Here is a 12,594-nt window from a genome sequence, read left to right as displayed (position 1 = left end):
AGCCATCACAGATGAACTTGTTCCAAAAGTAGCTATAATCTGCAGCACCCTCTGCTCAAGCACTGGTTCTTCCTAGTCTCCCCATGCAGCATACAAGGAAGTACCTGGATTCATGACGGTCCTCAATACAAATATAAATCACCTACGGCATACTCCAACCCCAAAATAAAATCATGAAAACTACCCCCCATCTATTAGCTGGAGTATTTATTGAGCATGAACCTAGCTTTGGGAAGTAACAGAGGGTTGCATGTGCATAGGTGCATTAACCAGACTGCCACATTAAACCAGTCATACTTTTAATAGTACAAGAACTCATGTTCTAGTACAATAGTATTTCATACAAAAGAAAGGACAGACAAGCCAGTTTCACATTATTTGTACACATTTTAAAAGAGTTTGCATAGGTCCAAGGCTGCGTGCCATCTGGTGGTTTACTTCGTCATGCTCGAAAGCCAACTCAGTTTGAAGAGGGATGCAGAGGATGATGTTTCTTCATCCTGCGTTGCCAACTGTCTGAAGAGGGATCCTGGTCTGAAGATCTCGTTGTCTGCTTGAGCGATAGTCGATGGAGGAATCTGTTATTTACAAAGAGATGCGTCATTCATTTTTGGTAACTGACAGTCACAATATGCAATATTGCCGTAAATGAATTTGAAAGATTGTGGAGCCTTGAACCACTCGCCATCTCACCACGGATGCAAGAAGTTTGGTGCTGATACATTTTCAGAAGAATACAATGATGTGTAGGGTTTTTAATCTATGGGCTTTTTTCCTATTTCTATATATGTTGACAAACTAAATATTTGGTCTCCATTTAGGAGGCTTTCAATTCTTTAGTGGGGGAGATTAACAAATCTTTCTGAAAACTTCCAAATGGTCAACTATAGATTGGCAGCAAGCCCAACACATCAAACTCTTCTGGAAATGTAAGCAGACAATCATACACCACCCTTCCAAGCCAGAGCCTTCCTTTTGCTTTCAACAGAAAGCAATATCACCAGAATAGAAATGAACTCTTCGGGGCATTGTCCCATTGCATGGTTAAAGTAAACCTAAAAGATCCATGCAAGAGAAATTTATTTTTCAATCTACAAGTGTCTTTAAAAAAAAAAAAAACAATACCACGTTTAAACAACACACTTAAAAACAGCAGGATTGAACAAATGGAGTTCAATGCGGTCTCTGGTCACTCCATACACCAAGAGGCTGCTGCATTTATTTCTGACCTCGCTGTCCAAAGCCTTTTGTTTTGTTCTGAGGGGAAAGTAATGCAGGGGGGTGGGGGCAAAATACAGAAAAATAATCTTTGCAACTCAATAGTTTGGAACATGTAACAGTGATGACCCTAAACCATGCCTGATTGTGACAGGTATAAATTAATAGTTCTTTCACAGAGACCCTGTAGGCTGCGGGTTCACTTTTATCCACTGAAGCAACTGGAATTAGCAAGGCTACCTTACAACTAAGCCCTTATGTATGGAATACTTGTGCAAAGTCTCCAACCTGGTACTATCCTGTTAATTTAGAGTTTTCCCTTACAGAGGTTTATCTTGGCCCCTTTTCTGTTAGTAAGGATTTACGCAAATTATTTTATGCCAAGTGATTCATAGTGCATTTCTATGTGACTTGTTGTGGGAACCTTAATGTGTAATTGGGTCTTTTCTTTATTACAAATAGGATTTATTACAATGGGTATTCTTTTTACTATTAGGCAAATTTGCCTTTCTATTTAGAGCCCAATGCCAAATCTTTTAGCATCCTCCAAAGATCAAGGTACTCTTGACTCCATGCCCCCTCTGATTATGGAGGCACCGGTAGCAATGGTCAGTTCAGAGTTTGGCAATAGGAACCTTATCAATTTGAAACAAGCTTAGATGTTTCTCTGCCCCCACCCACAGTCCACCCAGCCGCAATATGGCAACTGCTGGCTGCTGAGCCACCCCTCGTAGCCCCATGTACTCTCACATGGGCAACCTACTTGATTTATAACACAATCATTGCCAACTATTTCCTTCCAGATTGCTATAGGAGACTACGATATTTGGCATACTGAAATTTATTAAATTAAATGGTCGGCTCAGTAGAAAAAGCTATAGTCAACCTTTAGTTGATGTCGGCTCCAACAAATGTTGATTAGCAAGTTATTTAGGTGTTGGGACTATATAATGAAGTGTACTGCTACCACAGCTTCATTAGGGAGTACTGTAATGGAGGTTACAAAGGCAATACTCTGATTTTGTATTGAGTTCAATAACAATGGCATATGCAGATTGCTTGTGCATAGTGGTCATCTCTGAGGTGCACCATATTATCTACTTGCTGCAGCAAAAGGAAAAGTTTAATGAATTTATGAGCCTTTGACTTAAGCTTTATAGACCTAGTCGAGGGCCACAAAGGGAGTTATGGGCCCGAAGACTGATGTAAAGGTTCGATCACAGCCAGGGTATTTAAAGAGGTTTACAGGCAATAACTCCTGGTACAGATAGATGAGATGGTCTATAGAGCCATTATCCTTTAGGGTGAGCTTTGGGCTTTAAGAAAAAACACAAGCTGGGCCCCAGGAACCAGGTTCAGCGGGATGGGAAGGGAGGGGCATGGCTAAGATTGTAGCCTGTACCATCTGCCAGGTGCAGCCCGGCGAAGATACGGTAAGGGCGCAAAGCCATCCGCTCCCCCAGACATAAGGAAAAGATGGTGGTGGCATGGGATTCAACATTCCCAGCCTGCGTCTGTCAAGTGCAGTCCGGGTGAAACCTATTAGTCCTGGCTGGAGGCAGAGCTCTCACAGCACTGCGCTCCTGTGATTACAGAGTGCTGCTCTTGGAGCCCTGCCTCTGGCGGGGCTGTCAGTGCAGAACTCCCTCATCACAGCAGTTACTTGCTGATAACCCTGCCTGCTGCATACTCGGGGTGGGGTGGGGGGGAGAGAAATAGGGAGGCGTAAGAGAACACAGCTCACCCTCATTGCCCAATTTCCAGGCCATTATGTGTTTTCTGAGCCATACTGGCTCATATGGCCTAGACATTGGCCAATGAGGGAGTGACACGTCACTGCCCACATGGGCCGATGGACACACTTTCTTTGCATGTGGTGGCTTATTTCTCTCTGCACCATGTACTTACTATCAAAGTCAATGATGGAAAAAAGGATGTCTGGTATGGGAGGCATGGAGTCATCATCATATGGGCTCATTAAACACACCACAAAACAAGATGCTATTTTTGAACCAAAACGTTAAGATAGCTATATTATGCACAGCATTTCAATCTATGAAAGATTGAAGCTGCAAATCATGGGGTGTCTCGGAGTGCAGAAGGGCACAGTGTGGTACTGTTTTTATTTCCCCTTTTATTTCTTCACTACTACCCACCTAGTGTGCACATTAACATCTTTTGAGCTCAAAAGGAATGCTTGTGAAAACAGGGGGAACATACCTGGTATTTGGCAGGTGTCACGAGGCTGATTCAGATTAAGAAGACAGCCAGATTTAAAAAAACATTCTCGTGAAAAGAAATAGTGATATTGTAAAGTTAGAAAGTGCAGGTTTCTAAAAAGCTAAACAATGACAGGTATTTCTCTTACAGGATCAGAATAACTGCTGGACTGTTCAGTAATGGTGCATCAGCCCAAAATGTATTGACCGCCTTCGCTTCTGATAGCAATTCAGATAGTCTTTTTTGATTTGCCCTCTTACAAATTAACCCAAAAAAAGTATCCACCCAGAAACAAAAGAGGCATCTTTCTTAAATGAAACAGCCCTCTATCCATTTCTATAACAGGTGGGAATGCAGGGCACATTAAGAAATTAGCAGCAAGTGAAAGTGAAAGACGAGATCAGCTGCCAGGTTGCTGGTAAGTTTAGTACAGTTTGCTACAGCCCTCATTCTAACTGGTTGTGGTTTACTACCAGTGTGTAACTGGACATGGAGGACTCCAGATGCAAATCAGTAAATAAATATAGATGAGTACTGAATACATAAACAAAGGCTTTCAGTGAAAAGGATTCATTCAATATAATAGGAGTAGTACGAGTAGTAAATGTGTAGGCTGACTTGTTCTATAAATGGAGACCATATGTGTGCAAACCTGCTAAGATCTCCACAATTCAATGTAGGCAGTAGAAGAGAAGCGGGCAGAGTATCAAAACATAGCAAAATGCTACTAAACAAGTCTTCTCTATGGACGGTTTTCAGAGTCCTGGACAAGGGGTTGTGTCTGTTAGAGAACAGATCTGGCAACTCCCAATTAAAAAAAATAAGTAATTTGAACATGCAGGAATTTCCTGTTACTTGAATTACAGTTCTGTTTTAATTTCTCATGTCATCTCAAAATTATGATCTCCAGGAAGTAACAAAAGCAGCAGGGCAGAATCCATGTCAAGGCAAATAGTCTTGCTGGGAAACCGCTCTATTTTCCCTATAATCCAGTCTGAGTCTGAAATCTTGTTAACTTAACAACTAGGCTTAGGTGCATCAGCCCTGACGTAACTGGCTGAGAAGGCACAGTGATTTGCAATTTGCTTGTCTGGTACCACAACTGGATCTTTTTTGCTGAAGTGGAATTTTAGCTAAAGATCCTTCTTTCAAATACATTTTTACTGTTTCATATTAAACTTGTTGGGGGGGGGAAACGTTTGGGTGATATGACCATTTTAAGCAGAAAAAGCACAATTATTAGCATGACATGCAATCATAACAAAAGTAATGTAGGCTCTATTATTTTGGAGTGCAAACCACCATATTTTGCTCACACCATGTCAAAAAAAGCTTGGTAGAGGGAATTGAGGGCTGGCGGACAGGAGTTATCAGCAGTGGGATTAGGGTACAGTCATCCTACATTCTTAAAAACAAAGCCGCATACTTCCAAGGTAGAAGGATTTCCAGGAAGGGATCTAAAAGGACCCAGTTTAAAGAAAGCATAGCGCACACACAAACACACCACACCAAACATATGGTAAAATACCCAGGCCGGAAACCTTCAAGACTGGTGCGATGAGACATCACTCTAATAACTGAAACTGAATCAACAAGAAGACAAAAATCAGAAGCTAGCTTGCCATTTATACACCCTAAACATTTGATGTGCTCTTACCTTGGCTAGAGAAATTGAAAAACAAGTGACGTGCTTGGTAATCCTGAACCAATGAACACCTATCGATATGCTTCATAGGAGAGATTTTAAAAAATAAAAAAATGTTTACTTAGCATATACTTCGAACTGAATCTACTCTAATGTGAAGTTGTTGTACTTCTGAAAGGTGTTGGATGGAGATAACAAGACCCTGAAGCTCTGCGGAAGGGTGTCAGTCTCCTAGTGTGCATCAGGACCACTCGCACATGGGCAGTGGGGGGGTTAGAGGTATGGTGAAAACTGCCAGCTGGTTCAATTTTTGTGAAGACTGTTAGGGCAAGTAGATGTCGGGCCTCTCTATTGTGGCAGTTGCACACACTCAGCTGCAATCTCTCTGCACATGAAAACCATTCAGTGAGACTTGTATGCAAGTACATTTAATGCTTTAGAGTACGTGAGAATTGGCCACACTTGTGTTTGCAGCTTCCCTTGGTAGGGCCTCTGGCCTTATACTGTGAATTATGCCTGATCTACAGTCAAGCTTTGCACAGTGAGCAAATAGTTCTAAAAATGGACTCTACGATGGCCTGTTCCATCAGTGTCTGCTTAATATCTCAGGCTAGTGGCTGGACCATGACATAGGCACCATAATATCTTATTCGTCCAATTAGATACATAAAACATTTTAGAAGGATCTCTCAAAGAAGAGCATAATCACAGATAAGGAGAACAAAGGTGTACAAGAGACTATGTTTAGAGGGGAAGTCCTAAACTTTGTGAATGGGAGCTCAAAGTTAAAATGCAAGCATTTGCTAGTGAGAAAGGTGATCCTGGACGATTACCATATTTCCTGTGCATTAGTTCCATTTTCTGACAAGACCTGAAGTTGATGCTACTACAAATAGCAAATGTGAACTTTAGTGCACTGTACCATGCTGACATGTTTTATAAGAGGAGATCAAAAACCAAAAATGACCCTACATGTCTCCCTTACACTGTAAAACCGTCAACACGTGTTTTGGTTCCATCATGACTGTTCCATTTCACCAAACTCAACATAGCAGATGCTGCATAGTGATGTAGCCATGCGCCTGCTACAGTTTCACATTTGTAGACTCCTTCTAAAGGGGCAGCATCTGAAATCCAGAGGGTAATTGTGGGAATGCGACCAATGTAAAGTGGCGGACACCATGGGTATAGTAGGATGGCGGCAACTGTCTTCAGGTCACATAAGCCCCCTTGAGCGAGTCTTGCTCGTTTTAACCAATAGAACTCACACCTTTCACATTACAAGCATCTACTTGAAACACCATAACGGGAGGTGATATTTGGCAAAATGTCAAAAATAGCTAAAGGAGTCCGTCAACATGTGTCAACTTGGTAGCCATGCAGTGTATCAAAACAACCATGACTTAAAAGGCAAAGTAAGAGTGAGTGTTCAGCCATGGTCCAACCAAATACAAACATTATTAAATAAAAGGTCACTGCTTAGTTGGTAGTTGAACAGTTACAATTGTTAGAGTTTGACAGGTCTACCGTATTATCGGTAATAAGGCGCACCCACAAATAATACGTTACTTGAAATAAGTTAGCGAAACCATACAAGATAGTGACCTTATGGAAGGAAAACAGTTGGTTAGTGTAATAGTAGCAGAGCTTAAAGTTCTAGAGGCAGTTTCTTCGCACAAGGCTTTTAAAGTCCAAAACGCATCACTAGTTAAAAGGCAGTTCAGAGAGGCTTAAAGTCTTGAAAAGTAGCAGAAGTCAAAAGTTTGTGGCTACTTTCTAGTCTCTGGGATTAAAGATGCAAGAAGATACAACCAATGTCAGAGACCCGCTAGGAGGATAGCAGCAGCTTGGGGTGGAGTTCAGAAGGGGTGGCCCTGGACACCTCTACGTGCACCCCAATCCTCTGGAGCGACTTTCTGGAATAAGGTAAGGAATAAGTTAATCAATAACGGTTTCCCCACAGTACCTTTTGGTTAGACAAAAATGTTTGTGACTGGATGCTCTTCTTCGGTTCCTGCAGTTCTGCACTCTGTTGAGGGGACTTTGACGAGTTGGAATGTGTTTCTGGAGGATCCTTGAGGGCTCAGCAAAGACTTGGACAAATTCAGATTTCCACAACGATGCACTTAAAATCGGTCGCCGGTCTCCTGGTGTTGGGGTTTTGTAGCTCTGGAAAGTCACAGAACCTCGTGAGATGGCGCAAATTAAAGTTAGTCTTGGGACTGGTTGTTCCCACCCGTCAAAGGGAAGGAGTTGTCCTATTTGGATTTCCTCTGTCGCATAGAAAACGGGGTCAGGACAGCAGTGGTCTCTTCACAGTTGCAAAGGGTTTGCAGCCATCTCTGGTCATCGTCTTCTTTGTTTACTTGAGTTTCTAGTGGTCGACTTGCTGTTCACTCCAGGAGCCTCAACTCATATACAGTTCCAGCACACACTCGGCTGCAATCTCTCTTAGCAATTTACAGAAAGGGGTGTACGGCTGTCCAATCAGGGCAGCGAGACCCCCAGTGGGAGCTGGTTATAGTCAGGCGCTCTGGCAGACGAATGACAGGGGGGTGGAAAACTCCTCCCCCACATGCTGCCTGCCCAGACACTCTGGCGCCTAGGCGGGGACACCCAAGGGTTCCCGCAAAAAAAGGCAAAACACACACAGACCTCCCCCTCTGAGGATGGTAGAAGAGGGGCTAACAAAGAACAACCATGCTAGAAATGGTCAAAAAAGAAGGAAGCACCCCCACTCCCCCCCCCGAGCATGGGTCTGGCATGGATTCACATGCTCATGAATATTCCCTGTTGTCAGGCTGGGAATCCTCGGTAAAAGAAAAAAAAAAACAGAACCACTTTCACTTTAAAACTGTATTTCCCCTCTAAAACAATCGCTGTCCTCTCGGTCTTACTGCCCCCATCCAATGACAGTCCCCTCCCTAAACTCAACCCCCGGTGGCCATCTTCAGATACGATAAGCATGTAAAATGGCAGTATGAATCAAGAAGAGCCACAGAGGTGCAGGAAGGAGGGTTCGCATGTGAATCCATGCCAGACCCATACTGGAGAACAATAGTTACCGTTAAGTAACTTATACCTTCTCCAGCATGCGGTCTGGCAAGGATGCACATGTTCATGAATAACGATTACACAGCAGTATATAAAACACAACCACAGGAGGTGGCAAGCCTCAACAGAAGTAATAAACACTCACCTCTGGAACAGACTCACCTCAAACACCCAGGTTGCGTAGCACTGCTTGGCTGACTATGGACTCCTTCCTGGAATCCCTGTCAACGCAGAAGAACCTCGTGATGGTGTGTTTGGACCTCCACGTAGCAGCCCTGCAGATGTCGAGCAGGGGCACACCAGAGAGAAATGCTGTTGTTGCTGTGATGGCTTTGGTGGAATGGGCTCTTAGATGGCCTGGCAGCGGCCTGCTAGCCAGTCGATGATGGTGCATGTTACAGCCGGAGAGCCACCGGAAGATGGAAGCCTTTAACAAGGCCTTTCCCTGATTCACAGATCCAAAGTTGATGAACAACTGAGAAGTCTTCCTAAAATCATTTGTACGTGCCATGTAGAATTTCAAAGCACGAACAACGTCCAGCAAATGCAAGGACATCTCTGCCGACGGATTCGGAAAGAAGACCGCTAACACCAAACATTTGTTGAGGTGGAATTCCAACTGTACCTTTGGGGTAAAGGTGGGGTGTGTCCGCAGTACCACCACTGAAGCATGGAAAGACAAGTAAGGCTGCTTGCAAGACAAGGCCTAAATCTCCCGACCCGCTTGGCCGAGGTGATGGCCACAAGGAAAGCAGTCTTCCGCGAAAGAAACTTGAGCCGAGCCTGATGCTTATGTTCAAATGGCGTTCCCATGAGCTTAGTTAGCACAACATTGAGCTCCCAGGGCAGGAGCGTTTAGCAGCAGAAGAGTCCCTCTTGAGGAACTCCTTAACAAGCCTGTGAGACCACAGTGAAGGTCTGCCCGGTGACCTGGTGTACCTGGATATGGGGGCGAGACGCATCTTGATGGAGGCATGAGCCAGTCCCGCTTTTGCTAAGGAAAGCAAGTATGGTTGAAATTGTGGGGCTATGACATGCAGAGGGGTAATATTCTGAGTCGGCACCACACAGAGAAGCGTTCCATTTATGTCCATAGAACTTCAATGTTGACGATGCTCTTGCCCTGGCCAGGATGTCCTTACATTCTGCGGGTAAAGCATAACCCCCAAACACTCTGGGGCTGCGGGAGCCCTGCCCTCAGGTTAAGAGACTCTGGGTCCTGATGCAGCTTGATGGACGGGCCCACTGACAGGTGTAGTAAGTCTGATTACCAGATCTGCCTTGGACACACCGGGGTGACGAGTACCATCCACTCATCACACGTAAGAGGAGTGGAAACGGGGGGGTCGGAGGGGTGCATATCTGAATTGTCCCTTCCACAGGAACGAGAACGCATCCCCCATGCTCCTTGGCTGAGGAAACCTGCTGGCGGACCTCTGGGACTTGGTGTGCGCCACCGTCGCAAAGAGATAGATTTGGGGTTGACCCCGTTTGTCAAACAGCAGATTCACCTGGCCCTGGCGAAGCTTTCACTGGTGGCAAGAACGCAGTTCCCTGCTGAGCGAGTCTGTGATGGTGTTCTGGACTCCCGTCAAAACGGGGAACATGCCTCGACGAATGGCCCACTGCCACAAGTCCTGGGCCTCTTTGGACAGTGCCGGGGACCGGCCCCCTCCCTGTTTCCAGATGTAGAACATGGGTCGTGGTGTTGTCAGGGAAGATCCTCACCACCTTGTCCTTCAATGATGGCAGAAAAGACTTCAGGGCCCAGAACACGTCCGGAAGCTCCAGGACGTTGATGTGTAGGTCCCTTTCCTCTGGTTGCCAGAGGCCTCTGGCGTGCAACTATCTGGTGTGTTCTCCCCATCCCTCTAGAGAGGCATCAGTGGTGACTGTCTCCTGGTAAGGAAGAACCTGAAGTGGAGCTCCCTGGACGTGGTGCTGCCGCACACCCCACCACCCTATCGCCCATCGGAACTCTTCATTGAGGGCGATCTTGTCCGTAAAGTTCCCAGATACTTGCATCCATCAACTCCCGGAGAGGCCTCATGCGCAATCTGCAGAGGCGAATGAGGCTTATGCAGGAGGACAACATGCCCATAAGCGATGTGATGGATCGCACCGTCGCTGCTTGGGCCGACAACAAGCACTGCACCTTGCCTTGATTGGCTTTCACCTGAATCAGCCTCCAACCCCCTGTCTTCTTTCGAACTAGAAAGTATCTGGAATATATTCCGGCGATGCGCTCCATCGCCCCTTTCCATAACATGGACTGTACCTCATGCAGAAGCTGTCACTTGTGTAGCTCTTGCTGCTGAATCGGAGGGATACGAGGACACCTGCGTTGGAAATCCAAGGTGTGCCCCTGTCCAAGAGCATCCAGCACCCATCTGTCTGTGGTGATATTTTCTCACGTGATGACAAACTCAGTCAGCTAGCCTCCCACTGGTGTGCGTAAGTTGGGGGCCCGGAGCCACGGCTGGTTAAGGCCTGCTAGGGCAAACGTGTTCTGCCTTGCGGGCGGCGCCCCCGCTGACCTTTGCTGCCTTGATGACGCCCCCCCGTATGCTTCTTGAGTGAATAGAATGAAGGCTGCCTGTAAGGTGTACTATAGCCCTTTGAAGATCTTCCTGGCTTTCCACTGGAGGAGCGAAAGGAAGAGAATCGACGCTGCTTCAAAGTTCTGAGGGAACGAGCCGTCTTTGTGTCAGTCTTAATTGCCTGCAAAGACTCGTCAACCGCCTTTCTGAAGGAGGTTCTCCCCATCGAAGGGCATATCCAGCACCTTAGTCTGAACATCCTTGCGGAAATTTGTAGCCTTCAACCAACCTTGACGGCGTAGAGACACCCTGTTCCCCATCTGGCAAAAACCTGTGTCTGCTTTGTTTACCGCCATCGTGATGGTGTGATCTGAGGACACTTCCCCTTACTGAAAGAGTGCCAGTGCATCAACCTTGTCTTCAGGCAGAAAGTCCAGGATAGTACCCAGCTTGTACCAGAGTACCCGGTCATAACGGGACAATATGGCTAGGGCATTGGCTGCCATGATGGTAGAGGCTGCTGTGTAAATTATCCTCTTGCCCATCGCACCCAGCTTCTTCCCCTCCTGGTCCGGAGGTACCATGGCTGTCGATGACAGGTTTGCCAAGCGTTTCCTAGCTGCGCTCGAGACCCCCAAATCCGGTGAGGGCTGAGACCATAGGCACCTGGGAACTGAATCAGACACCCTGCACTTCTTTTCCAATCTGTCCGCTTGGTCGGGCCGTACTTTTATTTTTCATCAGGGCTATGCCCTCCTCCCAGATGTCGTCCAGGAAGGGAATGGACATGATAGTCTTTCTCCTCGACTTCCGTCATTGGTACAGGAAATAGTCTATCTTAGTTTCCTCAGGAACTAACTGAAACTATTCCGAGGCACTTGAGATGACTGAATTAAAAGATCCAACTTTGTCCTATGGGGCTCTCCCGCGTGCAACGTCTCCACGTCTGCCGCAATTAAATAGTAGTCCTCGTCGGTACCAGTAGCCATGGTAGCTCTGTCTGTGCCTGTGTCCAGGTGTGGATCCGGAGCTCCGGTAGGAGTCTTGTCGTGATGAGGTGGCGGCAGGGGTCGGATGATACCAAGGACCTCAGAGGTTCTTGAGGTGCCGGCCCCGATGGCGGCATCCTTTGCTAGATAACGGTGACAAGTGTGTACAGGATGGATCGAATATCCAGAGACACGTCCCTAGGTCCAAGGTTAAACAGAGGTTAAACAGAGACAGCGGAGTAGGATTCGGGCTAATGCGTCTCATCTTCTGCACAGGGGACTGAGGTTCTACCTCAGGTCCTCTCCCTCTGGTCTGAGCAGCACCCATTGCGCGGATCATTGTCCTTGTCGGTACTCAAGTAGATCTGCTCCGGTTCATCCTCAGTAGCCTGCCGGTCTGCATACCTGGGAGGCTCCACAGGTGGGACCGTTTCCCTCTCCCTCACAGGAGACTGTTGGGTCGTAGCGGCCACCTGGTCTTTCCCTGGCCCTGGTTCCTTCGCTGCTGCTTCTGCAGCCGTCTCCCACCTTGGGGTCAAGGAAACCGGTTGGGTGGCCGCCACTTCAATCCTGGACCCTGTCTTTTTCCAGAGTTTGAAGAGGCTGCAACCTTCCTCCTTTGCTGGTAGCTGCGCCCCGCTGCCCGTCTCCATCATTCGTCGAAGACGAGAAAGCAAAAATCGGTCAAATCTCTCATGTGCCGAGGTCCCTCCGATTGTATTTTTTCTGCCAGGGGGGAGCCCAAGGCTATTGTGAATACATGAAGAGAGAAAGTAATAAGACGTCTATGTTCCTTCCAACCAGAGCGGGGAGGTAGGGAGGGTGCATGTGATTACAATTACAGCAGATACAATAATCAGAAATGCTATTACGGTGAGTAATGCATGTCTTCTGATGCTTGTTAATCTGCTTAGAATCACATGCTGTG

The 12,594-nt window shown here is 46.4% G+C and overlaps 1 protein-coding gene across 3 annotated transcripts in view; it reads right to left on the bottom strand.

Moving 5' to 3' along the window:
* Positions 1-282: 282 nt before the first annotated feature.
* The window catches only part of COG1 (component of oligomeric golgi complex 1), a 311,531-nt gene continuing 299,219 nt past the window's right edge, over positions 283-12,594 (bottom strand). Inside the window, exons 14-15 of one of the 3 annotated variants that reach the window (XM_069655102.1) lie at positions 4,967-5,021; positions 440-578 (exon numbers count right to left, since the gene is read on the bottom strand). In XM_069655102.1, the coding sequence (XP_069511203.1) occupies positions 5,004-5,021 (18 nt within the window). In that variant the 3' untranslated portion in view covers positions 440-578; positions 4,967-5,003. Of the gene's footprint in view, positions 579-4,966; positions 5,022-12,594 lie in introns of all 3 variants that reach the window. The other 2 variants (XM_069655103.1, XM_069655104.1) reach the window with 2 other exon arrangements.

This window comes from Ambystoma mexicanum, chromosome 3q (genome assembly GCF_040938575.1).
Source record: "Ambystoma mexicanum isolate Mex_15411 chromosome 3q, UKY_AmexF1_1, whole genome shotgun sequence".
Taxonomy (NCBI): Eukaryota; Metazoa; Chordata; class Amphibia; order Caudata; family Ambystomatidae; genus Ambystoma; species Ambystoma mexicanum.
This window is presented reverse-complemented; position numbering and strand designations above follow the sequence as displayed.